We start from the raw sequence: 23,747 nt of genomic DNA, 5'->3' as shown, positions 1-23,747 counted from the left end.
GTGGCTCAAGTTGTGGAGATCGCAGGTTGAACTAGCAGAGGAATTCAAGAAATACAGATAATCGTTCCTCAGTTGCGGGCTTGAGCAATCTGTTGGATCAGGATGAGCTGTCTTTAGCGTCATCTGATCCAGCAGATAGCATTTTGCTGGCACCATCCAGCCAGGAGGAGCTGAATGTGGTTGAAGAGGGCAAAGATAGCATTTGTACCAAGTGTGCCACACACATCCTGAAAAGTGAAGCCAAAACATTTGGTGACTTGCTGCAGTACAGGTCATAATGCAAAAATGCTGGGTTGTTTCAACCCAATTTTGGGTCAAATATGGACAAACCCAGCCGTTGGGTTACATTTTTTAATTACATTTTTAACCCAACGTTTGGGTTTGTCCATATTAGACCCAAAATTGGGTTGAAACAACCCAGCATTTTTTAGAGTGTATAGTCTGTACTGAATCTTCTCAACCTGCCAGCCCCGCATATGGGGAATTGTTGGATGTTATGGCCCACGCCATTGCTAGATTAGCCAAAATCGCCCTTTCCCCATGAGCCTTCCGTTTCTTTCCGATCTCCACCTGGAAGTGGAAAAGTCATGAAAGAAACCACATTTAGCTCGCCTTTATCAGTTTCATCATTTGAATGTGGAGGGATTGAGCGAGCATGGATATTTGAGGATGACACCTGTTGAAGAGATGCTTGCGAGCATTTAAGTGTCCTGCCCTCCCTGGAGGTTCCTGCCCTGCCATCTAACACCATATCTACACCGGAAGCGAACAGAGCGATGTGACGCGACAAAAGATAATATAACTCATTATAATCAGTGATGTGGTCTACACTGGATATGGCACTGTGCGACGTGACGAATCCCCAACAGTAAACAAATGCCTCGTTCTATTTGTGACATATTCCAAGCAATTGCAATACTTCTCATAGTAGAGGGAGAAATGGATTAACGGTCGCATCCGGTGTAGAGATGGTAAATGGACTGCATTTATATAGCGCTTTCACAGACCCAATGGCCACCAAAGCGCTTTACATGTTGCCTCACATTCACCCATTCATACACCGACGGCGGTGTCAGCCATGCAAGGCGCCATCCAAGCTGGGATTAGGTGTCTTGCTCATGGACACCTCGACACTTGGTCAGGTGGAACCGGGGATTGCGGTTTGCAGACAACCTTCATGAACCACTGAGCCACTGCCGGCCTCTACAGACCACCTCACACTTGAATGGCAGGGCGTATGTGGCAGCAGGTCAGGTCGGAGGGGCCATTTACACTATGGTTGTGTTACAGGCCTACCAGGCGGATCTGCTGAGAGATGGACCATGGAATTAGCCCCCCGAGCCACTAAACAAACAGCCATTGTAATTGGTCATGGAATGGCAGCAATGGTGGTGATGGAAAGGCACTTGTGGTTAAACCTGGTGGACATCAAGGAGAAAGAAAAGAATTTATCGCCCTCTGAGATTTTAGTGTAGGCGAGCATATGAAACGGTGTCAATCGCCAGTTGGCAGGTTACATTTTTATGAATTCTAGCAATGTTGTGAGAACATGAACCTGAACGCCTGGTAACATATGGGAATACTGATTTAAGCTCTTTTTAACATCTTATTGCAATTGAACAGACACATTTATACAAAATTATGTAAAAAAAACCGCCCATCTCTTGTAATCATAGTCGGTTATGTCTTAAGGGAACGTAAACAATCGGGAAAGATAAAGCATGTGTAACATTATATTGGATTCGTGCATTGACAGAAGCCTAATAATCCTAATAAAGAGTGGGTCTTAAAGTAGGGTCCCTTGCTTGTCCTTCTAAAGTCCAGTGGTCCATGTTAAGAACCTAACAAGTAGAGGTAGTTTGCCTAAAATTGGCAGTCCTCCTTGTTATTTTGCACTTTCGTATTAGAGTGATAGAGAAGTCTCGTTGGATTTTGGGTCAAATTCAAGCAGGGAGGGAGCACTCTCCTCCGGTTGTTTGTGGGCCAAGTAGAGCTGGAGCTCCCCTGCGGGTCCCTGAGAGGGCGGAGTTCGATTTGACTGCAGGAGTTTTAGGCAACTATATTTGCCATGTTGTTGTTCAACCTTTCACATGAAATCTAAAGTGTTGCATCCCTCTTGGAAGTAGTGGTACCATCCAGGTTGTAGTTTAAATATTCTCGCTTTGACAATTACTCCCTGAAAAGCTGTGGCAAGCGAATGAGGCTGTCATAGATAAGCCGTTCATTCCTTAGAGCTCTGTTCTTGGGGCTAAAAATGGCCTGGAAGGGAGGTAGGAAGGTTATAAAGGCCAGGACTTCCCTTGCTATAAGAAAATTGAAGCCAGCATATTTTATTGGGAGAGGATGACTTAGGGAGTGCTTCTATGTGAGTCTTTGAAGGGTTGTGCCCTGGGTTGATGATCTGACTCTGATTAAAGAAAAATCTGTTGAGTCAACTTATGCTATGCCCACTATGGTTGTACATATCACCTAGAGAGGCAGGCATTCCCTCAGCAAGGCAGAGTGTGTATTTGTTCCCGATAGTGTTATTCCAAGATGCAGTGTTGAGTTCCACTTCGAAAGGGAACATTTAGATTAGGACTGTAACCATGGTTCCCTGAGAAGGGAAACGAGACACTGTATCTCGTTGTCTCCTTCAGACAAAGAAGTTGATGAAGTGTGTTATGTCAATCCAAGACACAGTCTCTTATTCCCCTTCTCAGGGAACCATGGGTACATGGGGACATTTTTTATTTTAATTTATCTGGATTTATTTAATTTAAAGTGCCCCTATTATGTTACATTAAAGGTTCCTAATTTTGTTTTGGAGGCCATGCATCAAAGGTCAAAAAAAGCTTTTATTTTCTCATACATTTCACATCACCACATATTTCAATGATTCTGAAAGGACTCGTCCGAAGATTCAGTCTCCTTTCCACGAACCTACTCTGCTCTGATTGGCCAGTAGGCCCACTCTGTTGTAATTGGTCAGAAACGACACTATCCATTAACATAAGTGAATTTCAGCTCTGTAGGCTTCCTAAAGCACAGCGATTTTACAGACTGTAAAGACAGTGACGATGGTGTTGATTTTACCATATCAATTCGAATGCGAGTCCGATGATGAAACATTGGAAGAACTAGTACAGTAATTCAACCCAAACCTCCATCACAAGGACGACTTGAGCAGGACATTTCTCAGTGATGAGCTATTCAGTTTGACGTACTGTACATTATGAGATGTTGCAACTGTAATTCCTCACCATCAGCGTTAACAAGTGTGTGTCCATCAACAAACCTATGTTTATATTTCTAATTTATTGCGGTGCACATGTGGGAACTGCATCCTTAACTGTATCAATAACAGCACATAGCCGCATACGTTAGCTGAGCACTAACGTGAATGACTGATGTAACACTAAAGTTTGTAAAACAAATCTTGCTCCATCCTTTATCATTACTCAAAAGTAGTAAGAACAACAGACAATCTGCAATAATGGACACAATTTTAGGTAATAATATAAACAATATAAAACAAAAACTATGTATTTTGAACACCCGGCAGAACACATTTACACATCAATAATTATTCTTACAGTTTGTAATTCAGAGGAGCTAGTTGGTCCAAATAAAGTGAGTACTGTCCCATCTTTAATGGATAATAATTTTGTAAATTCCATTTAGACCTCACAAAGATTTGAGAAGCAATCGTCAAAATGTTTTACTGCTTTTAATACCGCTGTGGTAATTTTAACCACTGTCCATTCACATCCTCATCCTGTGGAAGTGTTTACAAAGATAATTTGCTTTTGCAGAGTAGAAAACAATGTCTTCTCAATATGTACACAACACCAGATATAGAGTTTGAGGGCCGGTCAAAGAAGACGTTGTTTGCGGTCCATAGGCAGGCATTATGCAAATGTATACCCAGGGACGTGTAGCCATAACAAAGTGGGATTACTGACGACTCGTTTAGGTGGTTCGAAGTCAATTTTATTTTTTTGAGAGACAATGACTTTATTTATCGTGCACTTTCAGCTTCAGAACTTTTCATGAAATTACATGAAAGGTAATACTTGAAAAAGCATAAATAGGGGCGCTTTAAAATGTTTAGATATAACATCCTGCAGCAGGCTTATTGAACCATTTGCCTGTGACATAAATTAGAGTGAAGGAACTTTGCAGCAAAACTTCAACAGTGGCAGTTCTACAAAGGCATCTCTTAACATGCATTCCAGTTATAGATTTATTTTTTAAGTTTTTGTTAGCTACAACATACTAATGAGAGATTGAAACAATAATTAAAAATAATAGCCATCCATCTCAAAATGTAGGTCACATGATAAATCCAATGACTGTAATCATCATTGTAGTAGAATTGATTTTTCCCCCCAAACATGGCAGTAATGAATGTAAAATTAATTACTCAATTAATAAGTTAATTGATAATTAATTTGAAAGACAAAAAAAATAATAACAACTTATCATTTGAAGGATAAAACTATCTTTACTTCCTTTCTCCACCCCCACTCTAACATCTGAGGCTGTGTTTGAATATCACTGAATAATTACAATTATATTACACATACTACTTGAAAGCATTTTTGCATTCCTTTCTTCAATTTTCACCTGATTTATAAAAGCAGAGCTCATTTGCTTTTCCCCCACAATCCAATGCATCTTGTCTGTATTTCTTTTTCATTTTAGCATTTCAAGAATCCAAGAGTAAAGTTATGTGACAAGTATGTAATATATATAATATAATATTTACAAGTATTTATTGTTGCATAGTACTGTGTATTGTCTTGTCTCTGACTATTTAAAAATAAATAAACACTGGTATAGTGTAATGTAAGAAGTACAATATTATGTTATTTTGAATACAGCATTGTTTTCTCCTTGGAAACTGCTAAAAGAAGCTTAGTGGTCCTTACCTTCATCCACTTCATCGTTGGACATGATGGCAACACATTTCTCCCAGACCATCTTGACATCTGCCCTGTAGCGGTCACAAGCCCACAGGAACATGGGAAGGAGAATTGATTGTGCTATGGAGCACCAGAGCACACATAGGACCATCCAGTTGTAAGAGCGGTCAAATTTCAGGCTGGCAAAGCTCACCACCTACAATGAAGCACTGCAATTATTTATATGGTAAAAAGTTAAGAAAAATGGCATACAGACACATACAGTTCACCTTATGCATAATTGAACTGTGTCAGTAATACACATCACGGTCCCACTTTATATTAGGTGTCTTTAACAAACCATAGTCTTCCAAAAAATATGGACGTAGTGTCCGTGACATCACCCGTAGGTTTCTGAAGAGATTGTGTCAACTAGCCTGTGAAGGACTCATCGACTGACAGCCATTGGCACTGATCCTTAACAAACCCGTCTCCATACCGGCATGACTCCAATCTTCAACCAGATGGAACAAAAAGATAAAATTCTGATTGTTCCAAACCAATCTGACTTCTGACCTATAATGCTGCCTGAATCATAACCATACAGTTTTCGTTCATTGGCCAGAGGAGAACTGGCCCCCCGACTGAGCCTGGGTTCTCCCAAGGTTTTTTTCTCCATTCTGCCACCTGATGGAGGTTTGGTTTCTCACGGTCACCTTTTTCCAACTTTGTTGCCATTGGGTTGGCTTGCTTAGTTGGGGACATTAGATTTAACATTTAATTTAATATTCAACAATAATATTGATCTGCCTCCATTGACACTATTATACAAGAGCTGAACTGAGCTGGACGATGACATCACAGTTTACTCCAGAGCAGCTATATATTATTATTAATTAATAACTGTTTTAAAAACTCAAATGAAACATCACTGAACTTTCTGAAGCTGGACTGTGATGCTATTTTCTTCTGGAAACAAACATTTTTGCATTATTTTCCTGTTATCTATGTAAAGCTGCTTTGAAATAATCTGTATTTTAAAAAGCGCTATATAAATAAAATACTTGTAATGTATTTAAAAATACCTGCATTTAATCACATCTGTAATCAATTTATGTTATCACATCTATAATTACACTGTTGACCCTTCCCTTATACCTTAACCCACCCTTAAACCTACCCATACCCCCAAACCTGTTCCTTTCATTACCTGTATCCCACATCAATAGCAGAACAAGTGTTTTGTAAGACAACATAGGCAGTTACATTTTAGGACTAGATGGTAATAACCCTTGCTATTATTGCACCTTCCTGGGATGGGTGGGGAACAAATATGGAGGTTACAAGGATAGAGGGAGTGAATTTCAAAGCTTAATTTGGGGGTCATCAGTTGGGCACCCTCTTTCCCCACAACACCTCCAGAAGGTTCATTGGTGACATCTAGCATCCCAGGTATACCCCCTTTGCTTTTACCTCCACTCTGTGCCTCTGCTTTTACGGGGCCCAACCAATGTTCTTCCTTTTAATCCAGAACCACTGACTTGTTTGTTCAGAAGCACTTGAGAGGGCCTTGACAGCTTGTCCTCAGTCCTTAAGAATTTTGATAACAAATCTACCGACAAAGCCTCGACAGCCAAATTCGACCGGGCAAACCATTGCTTTCCAGACACATTGTTCCACATTGCTTGGTTGCTCACCATACCTAAGGCTATTGTGTTCATAGGCCTCCTCCACAGCATCCTCCCAGGGCACAATATGATATACTTCTGCGAAGTGAGGAGGACCAAAGCACAAGGTCTGGTTTAAGATTGGTAGCTATAATTTCAGGTGAAAAGCAAAACCTCAGATTCAGGTCAGCTAAAAGCTTCCAATCCTGAGCTCCAACAAACTGGCCAGTATCGGGGGTCTTCACTTTGACCTCACTTGTCCCTTCCCCCACAAACTCCTTTACGGGAGCATGAAGACATAACAGAGGAGGTAATGCATTGGTCCGTTGGTCCGGAGGTAATAGAGGTCCATCTGGAGTCCAATGACGCTGCAAGATACTTCAGTAACTGGTTGTGCCTCTACTGTATATATAATGGCCTTGAGCCAACCAAGATGTGCTTCAGGTTTGCTAGAGATGAGCAGAAGGGGCACATAGGATCTTCTTCGTACCATTGGCTGAGGTTCACTGGAGATGGCAGGACATCATAGGTGGTTTCTAATGGGAAGCTTATTTGAGATGCTTCCATGCTCCACAGCTCATCCCAAGAGAAATGTAACCTCTCAAACCCCTAACATCTCATACACTGCCCTTGCTTTGCTTGAGAGGTAGATGTGCTTGAGATTGGTAAATCTCGTGTTTAAGGAGGTGCCCTGGCAAGAGCAAGCAACAAGTTTTTGACACTGAGTTGCCTTGTGCCAAAATGGTCTACTATCTCCAAGGCTGAGGCCATCACTCCCTTGCTGCACATGTCCAACAATGTCTCGGTGCTTAAGGGATGACTTAGCCTGCATGGATCAAGGGATTCCATCAGTTTAATTTACAGCCTTATTTGGGAGCATTTATACACCGTAAGATCCAAAATTCCATTTTCATACAGGCCTGGGACCTCGTAGATGGTCAAAGCAGAGGCCACATCAGCTTGAGAGTCGCATCATACCAGCAACCCAGGCTCTAAACCATCTGGGGTCGATGAACGCATCTGCTTTTTTTTTGCCGTCTCAGTCTCTGTGAAGTTCTTTCTGAAACAAGTTTTAAAAATGAGCTCAAACTCAGGGAATACTTGCCACACAGACATGAGAGATATGTCGAGATAGACGCCTTAGGGATTTAAAGCTTTGAATTTACCTCAGAAGAAGAATGCGATGTGAGGCTTGATCCAGATGAGGATATTGTCAGTAAGTCATTTATTCCTACTTACATTAGTTAACATGATATTGTTACATAAGCTTGTACTCATTTTATTGCCAGACTAAAATGTGTAAACATTGACTGAAATATGTTAAAATATGGCAACCCTTCATTGCAAAATCTTGTATAAATGTAATATGAGTGTTTATACACTGTAACATGATGAATATTATAATATTTAGACCAGTGCTTACTGTGAAATACTGTGTTCGAGAATATCTGCTCAAACGTAGAGGTTGATAATGTGCTAAACAATAATGTTTCATATAGTAAGGAGATAAGGAGATATTTAAATTTTTTAATTTTAATTTTAATTTTATTGATATTGATTTACTGATGCACTAACTGTTTGGCACTTTAAAAATTTCGTTGTACAGGTTACAATAAGAATAAAGGACTACTACTACTACTACTAAATGGTCTCCGCAAGTGCTGTGAGTTTGGGTCACTTACGATGTGCATTTAAAAAGCAAAACATACCAAACATTTCATGTTTTTATCTAAACTCACTTCATAACGTCAATTGAGTGTTTGGATATATTGTCTGCCTCATTCTGTGATAAGAATCCACTTCAGATCCCAAAAGAAATTTAACCATTTGGGATCTGAAGTGAATTATTATCACAGAATGAGGCAGACAATATATTATTTTGAAGAATTCTATACTGTAATTAATGCTATGTTGATTAGTTTTGCATTATAAATATTCTTTATTCTTATGAAAATAGCTGAAATGGCTTGAAGAACACAGATAAACCATATATTGTCACCATCTTGTCACCATATTGTGTTTAATGTCAAACCGTTTCTATCTTCTTTTTATTCAGCTACAGCGACAGCTGTATTAGGGATTTCCTGGAACGTCAAAAGTCATATTACTTCTGTGAGGCATATTTGGGTTCCAGTATGAATGGAACATACATAACGTGTTTTTAGTGCTCAATAATGCTACCCTTCTATTTTGGGTAAAAAAAAGTAAACATGATGATCCATATATTTTTCTCTAATGAAGTGTTCCTTTCTAATTATTTAGTTACTGTATAGGCCCCCTGCATTTATCCCATAAAATAAAAGGTTTCTGTAAAGTAAAGTCAAATTATCATTATTATTTGTACTACTATATTTATGCAGTCATGTTCAGTTTGCTTCAGTTTTCTTGGACTTTCTGTTTCCATTCATCACACGTGTTCCTTTGTTCTAGTTTCCCGCCACTCATCAGTCATGGACACTAACACTAATCATCACAGCTGTTCGTATTTTAGTTAATCATCACTGTGTATTTAAGTTCCTGCCTGTGTTCTGTTCAGTGTCCAGTATTGTTCGTGTTGTTTGTTTGCACGCTGTTTTGCATGCTGGCTGTCTATTTGTATTCTGTTAAACCTTGTGTTATCCTATCTTCATCTTCGTCTTCATTGGATCTAAGCATTACATTTTTATAATATATTATCCTATACTTAGATTTTTATTTAGTACTAATAATAATCATAATAATTATTACAGGGACGTGCTTCAGAAACCGTTTCAATCCTCAAACAAGTCAATATCATTCATAAGTCAATTTAGAGCAACTCCTCAACTCATTAAAGGGATAGTTCACTTTAAAATTAAAATTCTGTCATCATTTACTCACCCTCAAGTTGTTTCAAACCTGTATTAATTTATTTCTTCTGCTGAACACAAAGAAAGATATTTTGAAGAATGTCAGTAACCAAACAGTAGTCTGTACCCATTGACTTCCATAGTAGGAAAAAAAAATACTATGGAAGTCAATAGGTACAGACTACTGTTTGGTTACTGACATTCTTCAAAATATCTTTCTTTGTGTTCAGCAGAAGAAATAAATTAATACAGGTTTGAAACAACTTGAGGGTGAGTAAATGATGACAGAATTTTAATTTTAAAGTGAACTATCCCTTTAACCTATGCAAAGATAAATAACACTTGTACTCCACCAAAATCCATTGAATCTCCACTAAAGCCCTTCTTGAAAATCATGTTCTTTTAAATGAAAACAAACACTCACCAATATGGGGAATCCAGTTAGAAAATCGTATATGAAGACTATTCCACTGATCAGATAGGTGATCTGCAGCGATGTCTTAACGGGCTCTGAGCCATCAATGGATGAACGCCTTTTGCCCTGAGCATCCTCCACTACAATGGTGGGAACGTTAAATTTGTTCTTGTCCACGTGTTGGCCCATATGGATGGAAAAGGTCTGGAAGAGGGCAATTCCAATACAGATGACGCCCATCACCACACTCCCGCTGATCAGCAACAGGAAGCAGACGCCAAAGCCCAAGCCAATTTCAGTCACAATGAAGCGACAGTTGTCGTGGGTGTAAAAGCGTTCTGTGGTATCGTGCCAGCCCACAGCAGGCAAGGTGGACAGAATGAATGACACCATCCAGATGCCCATGACGGTATGTACAGCCTGCTTTTTGGTGTTACTCAACCTGGTAGAAGATAAAGGAGATTAAAGGTCTTAATGAAAGGTTAATATATCTGCAAAAAAAGAATCACACATATCTGAGGAAAATGTTTGCTTTTTAATGTTACTCAACCTGGTAGAAGATAAAGGAGATTAAAGATTAAAAGTCTAAGTGAAAGGATAATATATCTGCAAAAACAGAATCACACATATCTGAGGAAAATGTTTTTTAACAATACTATGATGGATATACTAATTATATAAGTAGCTAATAAATTTAGATTGCATCATGAGCTTAATAATTTCTAACTCTGTTTTTGCAACATCGCTAATCCCACCGGCAACTATAGTTGCCGCAGTGTATAGTTGTCATTTTCCTTTTGTAATTATTTTTCTAGATGTTATCCATGTTTAATGTCTCAATGACATGCAAGCAAACAACCAAGTAAAGGATTTCAAGAAAAAAAAAAGGTATTCACTTCCTTCCTGTCACATGACATGAGGCTTTCAACTTCCTCCCCCTACTTCCAGGAAGCATGGCGAAGGCAAACCCTCCCAAAGAAAGGTCATTTTCATGTTAACAATAAGTTTTTTTTTTGTTGTTGACATATATATATCTACATAATCATGAAGGTCTCTAGAATTATCCAAACAAACCAAATCTTACAAGAGATCTATAGTTTTGTTATTTGCCATTTTGTTTTTTTGTTTGTTATATAGATATAATTTTTTCTTCATTCTATTTATTTGTATTTTTTTTTTTTTATTTAACTTTTTGATACACAATGCCCTGGTATGGCTGCACTTTGTTCTGAACTATGTTCCACCACTTTAACCCTTGTGCACGTTTCGTTTGTGGTTTACAGTCGGGCTGTTTGGAGTCTTAGAGACTTAGAGAGAGTTTTTTGTTTTTGTTTTTACAATGTCATTTTACTCAGTTTATTAATATTTTTACTTCACATTTGGACATTTTTACTCCACAAAATTTATATAAATAAATGTAAAAAATATATATTTTAATATATACAGTCATGGTCAGAATTAATGGCACCCCTGGTAAATATGATCAAAACTGGCTGTAAAAAATAAATCTGCATTGTTTATCCTTTTGATCTTTCATTCCAAAAATTGCCAAAATTCTAACCTTTCATTGAAGCAAGAGAATTGAAAGTGAGGCTAAATCACATTATGAAATAAATGTTTTTCTCCAAAACACATTGGCCACAATTATTGGCACCCTTTTATTAAATACTTTTTGCAACCTCCTTTTGCCAAGATAACAGCTCTGAGTTTTCTCCTACAATGCCTGATGAGTTTGGAGAACACCTGACAAGAGATCAGAGACCATTCCTCCACACAGAATCTCTCCAGATCCTTCAGATTCCCAGATCCATGTTGGTGCTGCTTCTCTTCAGTTTGTTGAAGATTTTATTATTTAGGAAATAAGTAATTCAGCTATATATTTGTACACCATTATTTCCTCTGTGTGTGTCTTTGGTTTGACTTTTGGGGGGCTTACAGAAAGGTCAGAATGCTGATGCAGCAGATAATTCTATTTAAGTGTGTCACATGGTGCAAGACCCTATCTATAGGATGTATGACCATTTTTGGAGGCGATGTATGCATATATGTGAAAAGCTAACCGATGTTCGGGAGTCATCTCCTGCAGGGAGTCTTCTCCTGCAGGACCTCCCTGCGGGAGATGCTCGGCTTTGTTTTGTTAAATAAAGTCTAAAATATTTCTGGCATCAAAGATCTCTGAGAAGTGATTTCACAGAAAGATTGAAACCACAACAAGTTCAGCCCACTCATTTTCTATAGGGTTCCGGCCAGGGACTGGGTTGGCCATTGCAGATCTTGGTTTTGTGCTCAGTGACCCATTTTTGTTTTGATTTTGATATTTGTTTTTGGATCACTGTCCTGTTGGAAGATCCAAACATGGCCCGTTATAAGATTTCTAGCACAGTCTGTTAGGTTTCGATTTTTTATCTGTTGGTATTTGATCCAATCCATGATGCCATGTATCTGAACAAGATGTCCAGGACCTCAGCCAGAAAATTAGGCCCACAGCATTAAATATACAGCAGAGTATTTCATTTTACACATGGGGTACTTTTTTATCCCTGTGTGCACCAAACCCATCTTACGTGTTTGCTGCCAAAAAAGCTTTTTTGTTTTTGTTTCATCTGACCATAGAACCCGTCCCGTTTGAAGTGCCAGTAGTGTCCGGTACTTTTCAAACGTTCTATGGACAGAGGAACCAAAAAAATAGCTTTTTTGGCAGCAAACACTTAAGATGGGTTTGGTGCACACAGGGATAAAAAAGTACCCCATGTGTAAAATGAAATTTTCTGCCAGAGGTCCTGGACATCTTGTTCAGATACATGGCATCATGGATTGGATCAAATACCAACAGATAAAAAACTCTCAGGGGATTCCATTTATGATTGGTTGAATGGTAAGCTCGCATCTGATTGGCTAAAGAGTACGACAGACCCGCGTGGGTCAAGAGCTCTGCCAGTCCAAGTCTCAAAAACACACACACACATCCGAGGCGATTCACACGTGAATGACGATTGCACATCCACATTCAGGGATAAACTCGTACATTTTAAACACTCAAAGGTTTTTGCACACAGTTGTATATCTACGAATTGTGTTTTGCATTTGTGAAATGTATTTTATGAATATATAATTTTATTTTGCGCATGTGAATTGTTTTTTGTGGGAAAAAAAAATTACACGCACGTGAATTTTTTTTGTGTGTACGTGAATTAGGTTTCATGCATGTGAAATTGTCTACGCATGTGTGAATCAGGTTTTCTGCGTGAATTATTAATGAGACTGATCTGTCTCCATAATAATTTGTTACTTTAAAAACTGCATTTTCCAAAAGATGTGCAAAAATTGTACACTAAACCATGTCAAATTATCCATGTTATCCCCATGAATGAAAGTTAGAAATGTGGGTCCTCGAACAGCGCACAAGGGTTAAGACAAATGGATTTATTGTTTGTTGTGTTTTAAGATTTAAGAATCTCACTAACACCTCTTCCATGATGCCCAAGGTTCTCGTCCTCTTCATATTTTACACTGAGGGGGTGCATACAACATATTTGCACATTCAAATACGATTATCAAGAAAAAAAAAAAAAAACCTGGGGAAAATAAATGCAGAATATGTTCATATAGGACACTATTAACACGACTATATGCATGAAACCATTCAGAAAAATTTGGCCACAAATGGGTTAAAATGTGTGGTCTAGTCAATTTTACTGAGTATGGTAATAAACCAGGGTGAGTTGTAAATTATAACATCATCAATTATAATCCAAATGCCTGATTGATAGAATCAAGTTCCACCCTACTTTTTTCTTTAGTTTTACTTGGAAATATGTCACATTACACTTTAGTTCACAGCACTGATTATAAATCACTCTTTCTATTTTTGATTCAATTAAATAAGACCGGTAATGCTATTTAAAAGTGGAGCATTAGTAAATTTTTTATAGTGTCTTGTCAGCAAAGAAGAATAAACTATATTTCAAACTCTACGTTTAGGCCTCCAATCATCTGGACTAGGGGTGTGCAGCGGAGCCAATATCTCTATATGTATCTTTATCTGTAACAATCTTCAAATTCTTCGTATCTGTCTTGGATATTCAGATAAACGGAAGTGGCCGGGGCTATACCAGGAAGTGCGTATAATTACTTGAGAAGACCGCTATGTCTATGGTTTTGCATCTGTTTTCCTCTTAGTTATCACTAAACAAATATGCCATGTATAACAGATAAAATAATATGTTTTATTATGATTATAAAATTGAGCCTATTTAAATAACTGTCGAAGCCGATAGCCTTGTATAGGCAATGCTTTGGTTTGTGCTTTGGGTGACCCGAGTCCCAGCTTGGGGACCTATCATGATTAACCCTTAGGGGTTGACAAATGCGCCGGCACGTTTTGCTGGATTTTCTTCACTAGTACCACAATAGACTTAAATCACTACAAAATTAACAAAAAGTACAAAATGCCACTGCAAAGTTCCTAAGTCATCTGCGAGGGGCTGCTGGCTTATACTTGCCAGATAAAGATGGCTGCAGATAAAGTCCTAATTGTTGGTGATTTTAATATACATGTAGATAACGAAAAAGATGCATTGCGATTGGCATTTAAAGATATTCTGAACTCTATTGGAGATAGACAACACGTGTCAGGACCTACTCATTCTCGTAATCATACTCTAGATCTAATATTATCACACGGAATTAATGTTGATGCTGTTGAAATTCTGCAGCAGAGCGATTACATCTCAGATCGTTATCTAGTCTCGTGTAAACTTTATTTAGCCAAGGCTGCAAAGCCAACTCCGTGTTACACATATGTTAGACCTATCACTTCTGCCACTAAAGATTGCTTTATTAATAATCTTCCTGATCAGTTTCATCATCTCAACATCCCAGATAGCTTAGATGAACTAGAGGTATTTTGCATTTCATGGAAAGAGAGCTCGATTGCATATAGAGGCCGTAAAAGATGCCAGATCTGTTTATTTTTCAACCCTGTATCTCTCTATTAGTGTTACTGGATCTTAGTGCTGCATTTGATACTATCGACCACAACATTCTTTTAAATAGACTCGAAAATTATTTTGGCATTAGTGGAAATGCATTATCATGGTTTAAAGGGCACCTATTATGCAAAATTCTCTTTTACATGGTGTTTGAACATAAATGTGTGTTGGCAGTGTGTGAGCACAACCACCCTATAAAGATAAAAATCCACCCAGTGTTTTTTTTACAATCTCAATCATAAGCACTGTCTCAGAATGAGCTGTTAGCTCAGAATGCCATACAGAACAGCGGGTCTCTCACTCTCAGCCATTCTGCTTCTACCGACTGTTTACTGCCATAGGTATGCAAATGAGAAATGTTTAAGTTACGCCCTAATCCAAAAGCAGGGCGGGGATATGCAGCTCATTTACATTTAAGGTGGTACACACCAAAACAGCTCGTTTTAAAACAGGCCCCAAAAATTACATTTTCAAATGGTTATAATAAATGATCGGTGGGGTATTTTGTGCTAAAACTTCACAAATACATTCTGGGGACACCCAAGACCAATATTACATCTTGTAAAAAGGGGCATAATAGGTGCCCTTTAAGGCGATGGACTCGAAATCCATTGGGGTTTCCCCGCGCAGGTTCGAACCCTGCCGACTACGTGGATCCTTGTCTGTTCGCGACAGGAGCTGTGTACGAGCTGCTTTTTTTCTCTAACTTCAAATGCAGCATGTAAATTAGGCAACCCACATCTCTTTTCAAGCCGGAAGTGAGCACCGTTTCAAAAGGCCCAGATCATCTGTGATTTTGGCCATTCAATTCAGGCAATGGCTTTGGCATCCCTGATAAATTCAATGCCTTTACAGTGTGCAGCTCAAAAGTTTCCGCATTCTATTTTGTGGAGAATCTCGCATATTAGTGTTTGGAAATGTCACATGTGTTCTCTCTTAGCATAGTGAAACAGAAACCTACTCATTATGTACCAATTACTTGTTTGTCCAAACCACCTTAGAGTTAGCAACAGGCAATGGAAAAAAAAAATACTCTTTCAATGTCAGTGTGAGCAGCCTATCTCTCTCGTCCATTCATTAAGTATGGTCTTCATCATTTAATGCCACAAACTTCAAGCTGACAAAGCATGAACACTTTATGGAGAAAGTGCTGTTATATCCCCAGGGATTTGACCTTGGCAAGAGCCCGGATAGCTCAGTCGGTAGAGCATCAGACTTTTAATCTGAGGGTCCAGGGTTCAAGTCCCTGTTCGGGCGAAGGGCTGTCAGTTTGTTGCAGAGCCCCTCTAATCACTTGCTGTGCTCTTACCAGCCTTGGAGGGAGGTGGTCTTCCTCTTCAAGAAAAGTGTGGTGGTCTTCCAAGCATTTGGTGTTGTTTTGTCTTCTGTAATGCTTGGTTGCTCTCTCAGCAAGCAGTAGTGGGGGACTTTAGAGAAATGAGCTGAAGCTTGCCGTTGACTCTGTATGTTCAGTCACTTCTTAGCGGTCGTGAGCAGGCCCGAGTGAGTGGTCTGCTTTCTCGCCTAATCACTTGCTGTGCTCCAGCCTTTGAGGGAGGGGGTCTTGCTCTTCAAGAAAAGATGTGGTGTTATTTGTGAGTGAGTGTTTTGCTATCTCTGTATAGCGTTTAGTACTTTGTGTTGTGCCCGCAGCATCCCCAGTCCAAATCCGGATCACGACAGTCTTTGCGTGTGGGGGAAGCCGACGTTGAACTCCTTTTTGCCAACGCAATATTTGAGCCGGGTGCAACCTCTGCTGCTCACGTTCACATTGATGGTTGGCCCCGCTGTGCTATGCTGCTCACATCCAGAAAAGAAAATAGCATAAGGCTCACTGGCAGGAGTAGTCGTGGCCGAGAGGTTAAGGCGATGGACTTGAAATCCATTGGGGTCTCCCCGCGCAGGTTCGAACCCTGCCGACTACGTTGCTCTTTGTCTGATTGCGACAGGAATTCGTGACACCCAGGAGCTTTTTATGTGCTGCTTTTTTCTCTAACACGGAAATTGGGCAACCCACAACTCTTTTCAAGCCTGAAGTGAGCAGGTTTTTGTGTAGGTGAAGACGTCGTTGAACTCCTTTTTGCCATCACAGTATTTTAGCCGAATGGCATCATCTGCTGCTCACATTCACATTGATGGTTGGCCCCAGTGTCCTCTGCTGTTCACATCCAGAAAAGAAAATAGCATGTGACCAGCAGGTAGGAGTAGTCGTGGCCGAGAGGTTAAGGCGATGGACTCGAAATCCATTGGGGTTTCCCCGCGCAGGTTCGAACCCTGCCGACTACGTGGATCCTTGTCTGTTCGCGACAGGAGCTGTGTACGAGCTGCTTTTTTTCTCTAACTTCAAATGCAGCATGTAAATTAGGCAACCCATATCTCTTTTCAAGCCGGAAGTGAGCACCGTTTCAAAAGGCCCAGATCATCTGTGATTTTGGCCATTCAATTCAGGCAATGGCTTTGGCATCCCTGATAACTTCAATGCCTTTACAGTGTGCAGCTCAAGAGTTTCCGCATTCTATTTTGTGGAGAATCTCGCATATTAGTGTTTGGAAATGTCACATGTGTTCTCTCTTAGCATAGTGAAACAGAAACCTACTCATTATGTACCAATTACTTGTTTGTCCAAACCACCTTAGAGTTAGCAACAGGCAATGGAAAAAAAAATACTCTTTCAATGTCAGTGTGAGCAGCCTATCTCTCTCGTCCATTCATTAAGTATGGTCTTCATCATTTAATGCCACAAACTTCAAGCTGACAAATCATGAACACTTTATGGAGAAAGTGCTGTTATATCCTCAGGGATTTGACCTTGGCAAGAGCCCGGATAGCTCAGTCGGTAGAGCATCAGACTTTTAATCTGAGGGTCCAGGGTTCAAGTCCCTGTTTGGGTGAAGGGCTGTCAGTTTGTTGCTGAGCCCCTCTAATCACTTGCTGTGCTCTTACCAGCCTTGGAGGGAGGTGGTCTTCCTCTTCAAGAAAAGTGTGGTGGTGTTCCCAGCATTTGGTGTTGTTTTGTCTTCTGTAATGCTTGGTTGCTCTCTCAGCAAGCAGTAGTGGGGGACTTTAGAGAAATGAGCTGAAGCTTGCCGTTGACTCTGTATGTTCAGTCACTTCTTAGCGGTCGTGAGCAGGCCCGAGTGAGTGGTCTGCTTTCTCACCTAATCACTTGCTGTGCTCCAGCCTTTGAGGGAGGGGGTCTTCCTCTTCAAGAAAAGATGTGGTGTTATTTGTGAGTGAGTGTTTTGCTATCTCTGTATAGCGTTTAGTACTTTGTGTTGTGCCCGCAGCATCCCCAGGTCAAATCCGGATCACGACAGTCTTTGCGTGTGGGGGAAGCCGACGTTGAACTCCTTTTTGCCAACGCAATATTTGAGCCGGGTGCAACCTCTGCTGCTCACGTTCACATTGATGGTTGGCCCCGCTGTGCTATGCTGCTCACATCCAGAAAAGAAAATAGCATAAGGCTCACTGGCAGGAGTAGTCGTGGCCGAGAGGTTAAGGCGATGGACTTGAAATCCATTGGGGTCTCCCCGCGCAGGTTCGAACCCTGCCGACTACGTTGCTCTTTGTCTGATTGCGACAGGAATTCGTGACACCCAGGAGCTTTTTATGTGCTGCTTTTTTCTCTAACACGGAAATTGGGCAACCCACAACTCTTTTCAAGCCTGAAGTGAGCAGGTTTTTGTGTAGGTGAAGACGTCGTTGAACTCTTTTTTGCCATCACAGTATTTTAGCCGAATGGCATCATCTGCTGCTCACATTCACATAGATGGTTGGCCCCAGTGTCCTCTGCTGTTCACATCCAGAAAAGAAAATAGCATGTGACCAGCAGGTAGGAGTAGTCGTGGCCGAGAGGTTAAGGCGATGGACTCGAAATCCATTGGGGTTTCCCCGTGCAGGTTCGAACCCTGCTGACTACGTGGATCCTTGTCTGTTCGCGACAGGAGCTGTGTACGAGCTGCTTTTTTTCTCTAACTTCAAATGCAGCATGTAAATTAGGCAACCCACATCCCTTTTCAAGCCGGAAGTGAGCACCGTTTCAAAAGGCCCAGATCATCTGTGATTTTGGCCATTCAATTCAGGCAATGGCTTTGGCATCCCTGATAACTTCAATGCCTTTACAGTGTGCAGCTCAAGAGTTTCCGCATTCTATTTTGTGGAGAATCTCGCATATTAGTGTTTGGAAATGTCACATGTGTTCTCTCTTAGCATAGTGAAACAGAAACCTACTCATTATGTACCAATTACTTGTTTGTCCAAACCACCTTAGAGTTAGCAACAGGCAATGGAAAAAAAAAATACTCTTTCAATGTCAGTGTGAGCAGCCTATCTCTCTCGTCCATTCATTAAGTATGGTCTTCATCATTTAATGCCACAAACTTCAAGCTGACAAAGCATGAACACTTTATGGAGAAAGTGCTGTTATATCCCCAGGGATTTGACCTTGGCAAGAGCCCGGATAGCTCAGTCGGTAGAGCATCAGACTTTTAATCTGAGGGTCCAGGGTTCAAGTCCCTGTTCGGGCGAAGGTCTGTCAGTTTGTTGCTGAGCCCCTCTAATCACTTGCTGTGCTCTTACCAGCCTTGGAGGGAGGTGGTCTTCCTCTTCAAGAAAAGTGTGGTGGTGTTCCCAGCATTTGGTGTTGTTTTGTCTTCTGTAATGCTTGGTTGCTTTCTCAGCAAGCAGTAGTGGGGGACTTTAGAGAAATGAGCTGAAGCTTGCCGTTGACTCTGTATGTTCAGTCACTTCTTAGCGGTCGTGAGCAGGCCCGAGTGAGTGGTCTGCTTTCTCGCCTAATCACTTGCTGTGCTCCAGCCTTTGAGGGAGGGTCTTGCTCTTCAAGAAAAGATGTGGTGTTATTTGTGAGTGAGTGTTTTGCTATCTCTGTATAGCGTTTAGTACTTTGTGTTGTGCCCGCAGCATCCCCAGTCCAAATCCGGATCACGACAGTCTTTGCGTGTGGGGGAAGCCGACGTTGAACTCCTTTTTGCCAACGCAATATTTGAGCCGGGTGCAACCTCTGCTGCTCACGTTCACATTGATGGTTGGCCCCGCTGTGCTATGCTGCTCACATCCAGAAAAGAAAATAGCATAAGGCTCACTGGCAGGAGTAGTCGTGGCCGAGAGGTTAAGGCGATGGACTTGAAATCCATTGGGGTCTCCCCGCGCAGGTTTGAACCCTGCCGACTACTTTGCTCTTTGTCTGATTGCGACAGGAATTCGTGACACCCAGGAGCTTTTTATGTGCTGCTTTTTTCTCTAACACGGAAATTGGGCAACCCACAACTCTTTTCAAGCCTGAAGTGAGCAGGTTTTTGTGTAGGTGAAGACGTCGTTGAACTCCTTTTTGCCATCACAGTATTTTAGCCGAATGGCATCATCTGCTGCTCACATTCACATAGATGGTTGGCCCCAGTGTCCTCTGCTTTTCACATCCATAAAAGAAAATAGCATGTGACCAGCAGGTAGGAGTAGTCGTGGCCGAGAGGTTAAGGCGATGGACTCGAAATCCATTGGGGTTTCCCCGCGCAGGTTCGAACCCTGCCGACTACGTGGATCCTTGTCTGTTCGCGACAGGAGCTGTGTACGAGCTGCTTTTTTTCTCTAACTTCAAATGCAGCATGTAAATTAGGCAACCCACATCTCTTTTCAAGCCGGAAGTGAGCACCGTTTCAAAAGGCCCAGATCATCTGTGATTTTGGCCATTCAATTCAGGCAATGGCTTTGGCATCCCTGATAACTTCAATGCCTTTACAGTGTGCAGCTCAAGAGTTTCCGCATTCTATTTTGTGGAGAATCTCGCATATTATTGTTTGGAAATGTCACATGTGTTCTCTCTTAGCATAGTGAAACAGAAACCTACTCATTATGTACCAATTATTTGTTTGTCCAAACCACCTTAGAGTTAGCAACAGGCAATGGAAAAAAAAAATACTCTTTCAATGTCAGTGTGAGCAGCCTATCTCTCTCGTCCATACATTAAGTATGGTCTTCATCATTTAATGCCACAAACTTCAAGCTGACAAATCATGAACACTTTATGGAGAAAGTGCTGTTATATCCCCAGGGATTTGACCTTGGCAAGAGCCCGGATAGCTCAGTCGGTAGAGCATCAGACTTTTAATCTGAGGGTCCAGGGTTCAAGTCCCTGTTCGGGCGAAGGGCTGTCAGTTTGTTGCAGAGCCCCTCTAATCACTTGCTGTGCTCTTACCAGCCTTGGAGGGAGGTGGTCTTCCTCTTCAAGAAAAGTGTGGTGGTGTTCCCAGCATTTGGTGTTGTTTTGTCTTCTGTAATGCTTGGTTGCTCTCTCAGCAAGCAGTAGTGGGGGACTTTAGAGAAATGAGCTGAAGCTTGCCGTTGACTCTGTATGTTCAGTCACTTCTTAGCGGTCGTGAGCAGGCCCGAGTGAGTGGTCTGCTTTCTCGCCTAATCACTTACTGTGCTCCAGCCTTTGAGGGAGGGGGTCTTCCTCTTCAAGAAAAGATGTGGTGTTATTTGTGAGTGAGTGTTTTGCTATCTCTGTATAGCGTTTAGTACTTTGTGTTGTGCCCGCAGCATCCCCAGTCCAAATCCGGATCACGACAGTCTTTGCGTGTGGGGGAAGCCGACGTTGAACTCCTTTTTGCCAACGCAATATTTGAGCCGGGTGCAACCTCTGCTGCTCACGTTCACATTGATGGTTGGCCCCGCTGTGCTATGCTGCTCACATCCAGAAAAGAAAATAGCATAAGGCTCACTGGCATGAGTAGTCGTGGCCGAGAGTTTAAGGCGATGGACTTGAAATCCATTGGGGTCTCCCCGCGCAGGTTCGAACCCTGCCGACTACGTTGCTCTTTGTCTGATTGCGACAGGAATTCGTGACACCCAGGAGCTTTTTATGTGCTGCTTTTTTCTCTAACACGGAAATTGGGCAACCCACAACTCTTTTCAAGCCTGAAGTGAGCAGGTTTTTGTGTAGGTGAAGACGTCGTTGAACTCCTTTTTGCCATCACAGTATTTTAGCCGAATGGCATCATCTGCTGCTCACATTCACATAGATGGTTGGCCCCAGTGTCCTCTGCTTTTCACATCCAGAAAAGAAAATAGCATGTGACCAGCAGGTAGGAGTAGTCGTGGCCGAGAGGTTAAATAAATCATACTGTAATAAATCATACTGATAATGACCGTAATCAGTTTGTAGCAGTAAATGAAGACCGATCACAAGTTCAGTATGGTGTACCACAAGGCTCAGTACTAGGACTGTTGCTGTTCACTCTGTACATGCTACCCTTAGAAGATATCATTAGGAAGCATGGCATTAGTTTTCACTGTTATGCTGATGATACACAGCTCTAGATTTCTTCACACCCTGACGAAACTTATACCAATTCACAAAATTAACGGAATACATAGCTGCTATAAAAACTGGATGACTATCAACTTCCTACTACTTAATTCTGAAAAAAAAGAGTTAATTAATTCTAATTATTGAATAGATATTCTAATTATTGAATAGATATTCTAATTATTGGACAAAAACTTCCTCACGTAATAATCTAGAATACTGTGTAACACTTGATGGCTGCTCTGTCAAGTCTTCGTCATCGGTTAGGAACCTGGGTGTGCTCTTTGATACCAACCTTTCATTTGAAAGTCACGTGTCTAGCATCTGTAAAACCGCATTTTCATCTTAAAAATATATCTAAATTGCGTCATATGCTCTCAATGAAAAATGCAGAACAATTAGTTAATGCGTTCATGACATCAAGGCTAGATTATTGTAATGCTATTATGGGTGGTTGCCCTGCACGAATAATAAACAAACTACAGCTGGTCCAAAATGCAGCAGCTAGAGTTCTTACCAGAACCAGGAAGTATGACCATATTAGCCCGGTTCTGTCAACACTGCATTGGCTCCCTATTAAACATTGTATACATTTTCAAATATTGCTGATCACTTACAAAGCACTAAATGGTTTAGCTCCCCAGTACTTGAGCGAGCTCTTAACGCATTATAATCCTTCACGTCTATTGCAATCTCTAAATTTCGGCCAGTTGGTAATACCTAGAATATCAAAATCGACTGTTGGCGGTAGATCCTGGCTATATAGATAAAGGTGACTTGACACGACACAGAGCTGGTTTGGTTTCTGAGAGACGAGGACGTGCAAAGACGGAACACGGCTGTTTGATTTGCAATCTTGCTGTGCTTCTTCCATTTATTTGTGTATCATATTGTAGAAGGTTTAAATCATTAAAATATCCATATCAAATAGTAAAATGTGTATAATGTAGTATTTTAGTTGCCAAGCTCTGATTTCTGAGAGAGATAAGGAGAGGCAACAGCAACCTAAAATTTATATGGATTGCTCTCATTTCATTCATAGTGTTTACACTCATTCAAAGGGGCATAACTTACGCCCTAAGTGAATGAGTGTAAATATGAAGGTAGTGCAGCCACACTTGGGGCCCGTACGTCAGGGGGCCCCATAGCGAACGCACCCCTGGCGATGAAGTGACAATATAATATTAATATAAATATTAATAATACAAAATTATTAGTGCAGATATTCTTCACATCAGTGAATAAATAGATAGATTCGCGTGGAATGCTTGTGCGCTTTAATGGTCTGGTGGACCAAGAAATGTTGTTAAGCGTGTAGAGGTTCTGGGTTCTAATCTGCCCTTGCATAGTTTTTTTTCCCTCATTAAAACCAAAGGTGCTGATCAGTGATTCTATTTCAAGAGCAGGGAAACATGTGCAATTTGTTTTGTGCTTTTACCGGAACTAATAGAGTGCGACTCAACAGCGTTAAGCAATAGATTGAAGCTCTCGTCTTTGTGAAGACTGCGCAGTGTGTACGAGTGCCAAGAGAGAACCGATAACAGCGACCACGAGATGATTTCAAAAACAACATTCCAGCGATTGATAGTATCTTATTTAAGACAGATCAACAAATTGCTTATCGAATGGCAAAAAG

At 40.8% G+C, this 23,747-nt stretch overlaps 1 protein-coding gene across 2 annotated transcripts in view; it reads right to left on the bottom strand.

The window, feature by feature from the left end:
* Positions 1-23,747, bottom strand: part of gpr153 (G protein-coupled receptor 153) — an 83,728-nt gene that overhangs the window by 10,039 nt on the left and 49,942 nt on the right. For both annotated transcript variants that reach the window (XM_079637382.1, XM_079637381.1), the window contains exons 3-4: positions 9,806-10,238; positions 4,914-5,103 (exon numbers count right to left, since the gene is read on the bottom strand). In XM_079637382.1, coding sequence (XP_079493508.1) covers positions 4,914-5,103; positions 9,806-10,238 — 623 coding nt within the window. The remainder of the gene's footprint in view (positions 1-4,913; positions 5,104-9,805; positions 10,239-23,747) is intronic.

The sequence above is a fragment of the Phoxinus phoxinus genome, assembly GCF_949152265.1.
Source record: "Phoxinus phoxinus genome assembly, chromosome: 15".
Classification (NCBI taxonomy): domain Eukaryota; kingdom Metazoa; phylum Chordata; class Actinopteri; order Cypriniformes; family Leuciscidae; genus Phoxinus; species Phoxinus phoxinus.
This window is presented reverse-complemented; position numbering and strand designations above follow the sequence as displayed.